This window comes from Nyctibius grandis, chromosome 5 (genome assembly GCF_013368605.1).
Source record: "Nyctibius grandis isolate bNycGra1 chromosome 5, bNycGra1.pri, whole genome shotgun sequence".
Lineage (NCBI taxonomy): Eukaryota > Metazoa > Chordata > Aves > Nyctibiiformes > Nyctibiidae > Nyctibius > Nyctibius grandis.
The window spans coordinates 47,636,510-47,644,735 of NC_090662.1; the positions used below are offsets into that span (position 1 = coordinate 47,636,510).

General features: G+C 59.4%; 2 protein-coding genes across 2 annotated transcripts; both read left to right on the top strand.

The window, feature by feature from the left end:
• Positions 1 to 202: 202 nt before the first annotated feature.
• MYF6 (myogenic factor 6) lies at positions 203 to 2,078 on the top strand. The gene is made up of 3 exons (XM_068401076.1): positions 203 to 918; positions 1,097 to 1,187; positions 1,415 to 2,078. The coding sequence occupies exons 1-3, from the start codon at positions 400 to 402 to the stop codon at positions 1,531 to 1,533; spliced, it is 729 nt and encodes a 242-aa protein (XP_068257177.1). The 5' UTR covers positions 203 to 399; the 3' UTR covers positions 1,534 to 2,078.
• Positions 2,079 to 5,236: 3,158 nt separating this feature from the next.
• Positions 5,237 to 7,938, top strand: MYF5 (myogenic factor 5). Its single transcript, XM_068401215.1, has 3 exons — positions 5,237 to 6,775; positions 7,274 to 7,349; positions 7,495 to 7,938. Exons 1-3 carry the CDS (start codon positions 6,269 to 6,271, stop codon positions 7,686 to 7,688), a joined length of 777 nt encoding a protein of 258 aa, XP_068257316.1. The 5' UTR covers positions 5,237 to 6,268; the 3' UTR covers positions 7,689 to 7,938.
• Positions 7,939 to 8,226: the final 288 nt, after the last annotated feature.

Sequence of the window (8,226 nt, forward strand, 5' to 3'; positions counted from 1 at the left end):
CACCCGCAGCGCCTGGATGCGGCTCCCGAGCCCCCACCTCGCGTCCCTTCGCCGCACCCTGGGCTCATGGGATTTCGGGTGAGGGGGACAGTTGGGTTGTATTTTCCTTTTTCTCTTGTTTTCCTTTTTTTTTTTTTTTAATTTGCCTCCCTCCCCTCGCCCCCCCCCCCCCCTTCTAAATAGGAGATGTTCTCAGGACAGCGCCCGGGAGACTGGCTGGAATCAGTTCTGGACGGTGATGCACTGCGACAGCTAAAAGTTGGATAGGGTTTCAGCAGCTCCTATATAAAGCAGAGGGGACTTAAGTCACTGCACTAATTAAATTCCATCTGGGTTGTTCCTCGGGGTGTTTTTGAGCCTGCCACCCAACTCAAGCAGGCAGAGAGGCCGAGGGACAGCATGATGATGGACCTTTTTGAAACTGGCTCCTATTTCTTCTACTTGGATGGGGAGAATGAAGCCCTGCAGCAGCTGGAGATGGCCGAGGGATCCCCGCTGTACCCAGGCAGCGATGGCACCTTGTCCCCCTGTCAGGACCAAATGCCGCCAGAGGCCAGCAGTGACAGCAGCGGAGAGGAGCATGTGCTGGCACCCCCGGGACTACAACCCCCTCACTGCCCCGGCCAGTGTTTGATCTGGGCTTGTAAAACTTGCAAGAGAAAGTCGGCCCCCACGGACAGACGGAAAGCAGCCACCCTGCGGGAGAGGAGGAGGCTGAAGAAGATCAACGAAGCCTTCGAGGCTCTGAAAAGGCGGACTGTGGCGAACCCCAACCAGAGGCTGCCCAAGGTGGAGATCCTGAGGAGCGCCATTAGCTACATCGAGAGGCTGCAGGACCTCTTGCACAGGCTGGATCAGCAGGAGAAAATGCAGGAGATCGGGGGGGACCCCTTCAGCTTCAGCCCCAAGCAGGGAAATGTAAGCACTGCCGCTTGATTCCTCCTGCCGTCCAGCTGCGAAACCGCGCCCGTCCCCTCCCCTCCTCCTCGGCACGGCCTTTGCGGCGGCCCGGGCGGCCGGGGAGCCGCCGTCCGCCTTACTAATACCCGTCCTCTCCCCGTGTCTCCCCGCTCCCGCCGCCGCCTGTGTACCGCAGATCCCCAGCTCAGACTTTCTCAGCACCTGCAGCTCCGACTGGCAAAGCGTTTCCGACCATTCCCGAGCCCTGGGAGCCAGCCCCAAGGAAGGTAACTCGCACCGCGGCCGCCCTCCTCCCTCTGCGCGGCGGACCGCGCACCCGCCGGGCCGTGCGCACCCAGCGCCGCCGCTGCCGCGCGCCCTTCCCTCGCCCTAACGGTCGCGGCCCCCAAGGGTCTCTCTCACCCCGCGGCGCCCCGGCTGCCGCGAACCCTGCCCCGCAGGCCCGGCGAGAAGGAACCGTTTGCTCTTTAATGCCTTTTCTCTCGTTGAGCAGGAGGCTCCATCGTCGAGTCGTCGGCCTCCAGCAGCCTTCGCTGTCTCTCTTCCATAGTGGACAGTATTTCTTCCGACGAGCCCAAACTGCCCAGCGCGGAGGAAGTGGTGGAGAAATAAATCCGGTTGCTCTGGTAGTATATTTAACGGAGATGGGGCCGCCACCCCCTTCCCTCTACACTAAGTAATGAAGCACATTAACCCAGTGGAAGGCCCAGGCAGGGGCCTTGTTAAGGTCAAGGTACACCTTGGTACCTTGGTACACCTACCCCAAAGAAAATGGCTCTCACTGACTCGAGCCAAACAGACTTTCCACCTTTTTCTTCCTTTTTTTTTCCCCCAGAGTTCTGTTTTCTTTAAACTGTATTGCATAGACCACCCCTCCTCTTTTTTTCTTTTTTTTTAAAATTTAAGATACCTGTGTACCGGTGATCCGATTTGTCTGATACTCACCGGGAAGTTCATTCCTGTCTGAGTGAAGCTGTTGGTTGCATTTCGTGTTAGTCGTATTTAAAGAGTTCCCGCCTCGTTTCGTTCCTGTAAATAATTTCAGTACTTTTTCTTTTGTAAACATAACATATATTTAAATGGTGGAATGTGATATTGTATATAAGAACAGACGGATTTCTTGGATTGTAAAATAAAGCTCTTTGTGTTACAGTGTTTCCCCCCACCTCGTAATTAAAAAATAACCCGATCCCGGAGTTCAAACCCGCCACTGACTTCAGCGAGATCAAGCCCCGAAGAGTCAGACACGCGTAGCCGAGACACAACCCGTGTGACTGGCAGGTAGCACTCAGGACAGATTTTTCCTTCGTTTTCTCCCCTGAGGAGTGTCTCTCCTTATTCAGGGCCGCGGTGTCCGCTACCCGCCTCCCCCGTTCGCTCCCAGGGGACGCCGGGCAGGCAGGGGTGGGCGCCCGGGCAGGACCCCGCAGCCCTTTTCCTCGCCGTGCTTGCGGAGCGGGCTTCCCCCCCTGTAACGCGGTACCGCTCCCCCAAAACGTCCGACCGTGCCGCTGGCGTAGCTCGCCAGGCAGGGACGCTTCTTCGTCCCTGTCCCGCACATGGTGGATGAGCTTAGAAAGGGGAAGCGCAAAGAGTCCCCCAGGCCCTTGAGAAGAGAGAGGCTCAGCGCCTCTTGCCTTTTCCTCTCGGCACCGGAGTCGAACCCTGGCCTTGTCTGCGGCAAAACTGATGGGCCTGCTGCCCCAACGGGGCGGCAGAAGGAGCCGGCTCCCTTGGGGGCCGGGGGACTGTGATTCCTTCCCGGGAAAGGTAACTCCCCTTGACTTCCTTGAGCCTGAAGGAGAGGGGAATAGGGTCCCTCAGGGAGGAAAGAGTTAAGTGGCCGAAAAAAGGGGTTGCGGGGGAGGGGGTAACAACATACGAAGCCTTTCACTCAGTGATGTAAAAAAGCACAGCCTCTCTGCGGATGGCGGAGCGGAGCTGCGCACAGTCAGGGCGTTACGGTGTGTAACGGATTGTTTACACCCCCAGGGCAGGGGCGACCACCGGGAAGCAGCGCGCTGTGCCTCGCACACACCCGGGGCCCGCCAGAGAGCTGGCCAAAGCCGGGGGACGCCACTTCAGCTCTGCCCACGGGCGCTCTCCTCGTCGGCTTTAACCTTTCTTTTAATCTTTGGGTTTGTTTTTTGAAAGGTCACAGCTACGTTTCGGGAAGGTCTGACCCTTCTCGGCCGGCACTGGCATGGGTTAGTCCGTCTGGAGGGGAAGCTCTGGAGAGGGGCTGCCCTGAGGGCTGGCTCCCGTTTTGTGCTACCCCGGCCAGCCTGGTTTTTAAAACGGTTACGTACTCGCGCTAATTGCTCTCTGCTGAGATACTCTGTGGTAAGCACGGTGTGGTGAGCACGTAGCGATAGGACCATTTTCCCCCTTTTGCTCGTTTCAAATAAACCCGTTTGCCTCGGGGAACTCTCGGGCGCTTCAGAAAGCGGCGCTACGGGCAAGGCGGGTTCTTGCACGCAGTCTCTGCGTGTTGGCGAACGAGTGAAGATGTTCTAGCTTGCTTCTGTCGCGGAGGGATTTGATCAGCGATAGGGTATGTCGGGTTGGGTGAGCAGCTCGTCGCCTTCCTCAACGACGTGTCCCGATGCCCGCCGGGTCAGAGAGGGGCTACACGCAGCTCGCTACGCCCGGTGAAGCACCGGCCCAACCGAGCCCCGCGGGAGCCGCTTCCCGCAGAAGGGCAGGAGCAGTGCTGAAGCACCCCCGAAACCACAGTGCCACGCCAGCACCCCGCCAGCCTGCTGTCAGATTTGCCCTCAGCCCAGCACTGACCTCAACGAACTGGCCTGTCCGCCCTGCAGGACCCCCACGGCAGGGTCTCCTCCAGCAGCAGGGTAACCTGAGCGATTGTTTGGAATAAGTTTTCCTAAAGGAGGTTTTTTTCATTAAATAAAGAAAATACCTCCCGAAGAGGCTCTCTGTGACCCCCGCGGCTGTGGCTGAGAGGCCGGGCTTCCCAGTGAAGGTTCTCAGTGTGTTTGCAATTAAAATGTTTGTGTTTGATATTAATAACGATAATCTTTACCTCAGTCCCCAGCCAAAGCAAACAGGCCCCTGGAATCACAAATCAAAGGGTAATAACTGGGTAAGGACAAGAGGTTTGTGATTTTATGAAGTCTTTTTCCGGACGGGGCACGCACAAAGCCATCGAAGTTTTTATACGAACGCCAGTGCCCCCCCCGCTCCCTCCGCCCCGCTGCAGTTTATTTAATACAGGAGCGGCGGGCGGGAGCGCTGCTCAGCACCGGCGTCCCTGGCCTCTACCTGCTCCGCTGCGCCGGAAAGCCACCTGCTCCCTCCCCGAGGAGAGCAGGGGCGCGGGGGCACCGGCGGCCCGCGGTGAGGGGTGGCCGCCGCAGCGGTGCGGGGGGGCCCGGGCCGGCAGCGCTCCGCCGCCTGCCCCGGTTGCCTGCCCCGCTGTGCCGGCTGCGCACGGGGAAGCGATGGGTGGGGGAGCCGGGGTGCTGCTGCCTGGCCACAGCTCTCCTCTGAAGTGACGCGACAGAGTGTTTAAAGACTATGTTTTAATTGTGCATATTTCCCTCCGTAAAACCGCCCGCAACTCAGAGAGGAAGGCGGGCAGCCGGCAGCGGGCTCCGCTTCTTTCCTGAGGTCGAAGGCACGACGGGCGGGCGTCGACCCAGCAGCTATTTCCACGGGGAAAAATCCTGCTTGGATCGCTGCTGCCTTGGGGAACCCGTACGATTTTTCCAGATCTTCCACTTTTCTGGTGAATGGGAGTGGGGGGCAGGGGAGGGAGGAGGTTGAATAATTGAACCATGTGCTCGCTGGGACGTCCCTCCGATAGCAGGAACTAGCAACTTTTCCCAGTCTCAAGGCTGCTAAAAACCCCCTCGTGTCCCTTTGATCTCTCTTGGGAGTCCCAGAGTGCCAGCAGAGGCCAATGCCTTCTTCAGCTGTCTTCTATACAAATCCCTGTGGCAGGTACTAATGTGTTTACACATTGACAACCGGATCGCCGTGCCCTGCGCATTACCTCTTCCTGAAGAGAGGCTAACTGAAGACGACTTTTTCCTGGGCACACAGACCGGCTCCGTAGCGTTTGAACCGCTGCTGGGTCACTCTGCTCTCCGTTTGAGTTAACCTAGGTCACATAATTTTATTCCCAGGTAGGGAAGGTTTCCTTTGCCTTCTCATAATATTTTCCTCAACTACAAAAGCCACCTGGATGAAACCAAAGGATTCCTGGGCGTTAGCAAATGCCTGTTAAATGGCTTCATTACCACTCTAATGACCCTTGCACCGCTCCGCTCAGCTACTGCTGCGGCTGGAGCTCTGCAAAGCTTTTGTCCCCGACTTGTGTAAAGTCACTTAGGGATTGCGGGGTTAGAAATTTTACACTTCCAGGAGGGGTTTGTTGCACTGGCAGCTGGGACGCATCTGTAACGGTACAAGTCTGCCTGAAAGCAGAAAATTAGCAAGCCCAAGGCACTGCTCGACTGTTGTGTCTTTAGCAGCACCGGGTCACACGAGTAGGAGAAAGAATGGGAAGGGGATTTGTCTCGGAGCAAACACGTACACTTTTCTTTTGTGAGTACCTTTCCTTGTGACCGGATCCGACAGCTATAAAATCTGGGTTACCTTCCTCCTCGTCTCTCCCTGCCACATGTAGCTGTGCATTTTTATCCTCCGGTTTGTAAATTCAAACGGTTGGTGACACAAATTCAATTGCAGGACAAAGCGCTCCCCAAAATAAACGAACATATCTTAAGGTCTGAAAAGAAGGGTAAATTGTTTTATGTTAAACCTGGACCACGGGCTGTAGGGAGTAAAGATACACAAGCAGATGCTGTAGGTGCTAAGGGGGGTGCCTCTACATTAATTCCCTCGTAAAGAGAGCAGGCATGTCATGGGAACACAGCAACGAGGAACGGCTCTGTAGGAAATGTCAGCGCTTCGGGTGCGCCCACTGCCAGTCTTTTTTTTTTTTCCATACTAAAACTGCAAAATCCCAGACTTGGTTTAAACTTCGGGAGATGTCGCAGCCGGTTCTGGGGAGGTCGTTTGTTAGAGAAGTGCCCAGCTAACGGCTCTCCAAAGGAGCGGTGCGGAGCAAGCTGTCTCCTGGGGACTGGAGGGGGCTTGCCCAGACAGTCCCCGGCAGGGAATGTGGTGGGATATGCTAATAAAGACTGGCTGCCGCGGACCTGCCTCCCTTTACATGTATATATAAGGGCCCCCCGCATCAGCCAAAGGACACTTCGTCTCAGGTCGCTAATTACTGAGGAAATTGCCCCAGCGCGCTGCGGAGCGCCTCGCCGAGAGCCGCTGTCTGCCACCCCTCACTGACGCCTCCGCTCCAGGGATGGAGGTGATGGACAGCTGCCAGTTCTCCCCCTCCGAGCTCTTCTATGACAGCTCCTGCCTCTCCTCCCCGGAGGGCGAGCTCCCCGAGGATTTCGAGCCCAGGGACCTGCCTGCTTTCGGCGCCCACGAGCCCCCCGAGCCTGCCTGCTCCGAGGAAGAGGAGCATGTCCGAGCTCCCACCGGCCACCACCAGGCCGGCCACTGCCTCATGTGGGCTTGCAAAGCCTGCAAGAGAAAATCCACCACAATGGACCGGCGGAAGGCGGCCACCATGAGGGAGAGGAGGAGGCTGAAGAAGGTGAACCAGGCATTTGAGACCCTGAAGAGGTGCACCACTGCCAACCCCAACCAAAGACTCCCCAAAGTAGAGATCCTGAGAAACGCCATCAGATACATCGAGAGCCTCCAGGAGCTCTTGAGGGAACAGGTAGAAAACTACTATCACCTGCCGGGACAGAGCTGCTCCGAACCGACCAGCCCCACTTCCAGCTGCTCTGATGGCATGGTAAGAGAGGGGCAGGAGCCATGGGGCTCTGGGAACCCCAGGAAGGCCCGCGGGCAGGTCCCCCTCGGCCCAGCATCCTGGGGCCGGTCCCGTGGGTGTGGGATGAGCTGAGTGCAGCCGGACATCAGGAAAAGGTGGACGGTTTGGGTTAAAACAGGCTCTTTCTCAGATTTAATGCTGAGCATGCACATGGGCTTTCTGGGAACGCATGGGGGGGACGGTAACGCTGCCAGAGGGCACCCAGCAAAGCGCCCTAGCGCCCGGGGGCTCATCTTTGTGTCCCGTCCCCCGCAACTTAGCAGCAAGGCGTGGGGCGGTGGCAGACGGGGAGGGCGCTGCCCGGCGGCAGCCTGGCCGGGGAGCTGCTGCTCCGCTTCCCCGGGCGCCGGGGTTCCCTCCCCGCCGGGCTTTAAGGCGCTTTCCCTTCGGGGGGAGCGTCCCACTGCCCCCCAGGGGGTGCGGCGGCCGGGCCGGCACTCGCCCCTCGCTGTCTTGCAGGCCGACTGCGGCAGCCCCGTCTGGTCGGCGAGAGGCAGCAGCTTCGACGCCGTCTACTGCTCCGACATGGCCCACGGTAAGCCCGACTCGCCGGCAGCCGCGGGCGCCGGGGGTGGAGGCGGGGGCCGGCGGGACCGCCCCGCTCCCCGCGGCACTTGGGGACTGCAGCGCGGGGCCCCGCTGTAACGCGCTGCCGCACACACCCCCCGCCCCGGCCGCAGGGTATGCCGCCGAGCAGGGCAGCGCCCTGTCCAGCCTGGACTGCCTCTCCAGCATCGTGGACCGCCTCTCCCCGGCGGAGGTGCAGGGGCTGTCCCTTCGCGACGCCGGTTCCCTCTCGCCCAGCGCCAGTATCGACTCGGGGCCGGGGACGCCCGGGACGCCGCCGCCCCGACGGACCTACCAGGCGCTATGAGGGGCCTGGGGGGACCGGCACCCCGCGCTGCCACCGCCTCCGGGGCCCCTGCCCTCCCGCCGGGGCCGCCCCCCTCGCCCAGCCGCGTCCTGCAAACGCTTCTGGGGCGAGAGGGGCAGCCCCAGCGCCGCTTGGCCCGCCGCCTGCCTCCGGGCCCTGGCCCGGGGTTCCCCCGGGGCAGACAGACCCTGGAGCTCGGAACACATGTGCTACCCTGGAACCCCCGCTGCAAATAAAATGTGCTGTAAGAGCGGTGTGTGGCCTGCTGGTTCTTTAAGTGCATTCCCTGGTATTGGGGAGGGCAGCAAGACCCGGCTGCGGGATGTCCGCCAGCATCCGTGTTCAGCCCCAGCCCAGACTCAGTCACCCCCGGCTCCAGCCTGCGTAGGGACCTGCCTCGTCACGGCAGTCCTGGGCCAGGAGATGCAGTGTCTTGCTGGAATGTGGCCTGGGAGCTTGTTTCTTCTATCACCAGTGGGTAATATTCTGGGACGGCTCATGGAGAAAAAAAATGTGGAGGGTCAAATTCTCCTTCCAT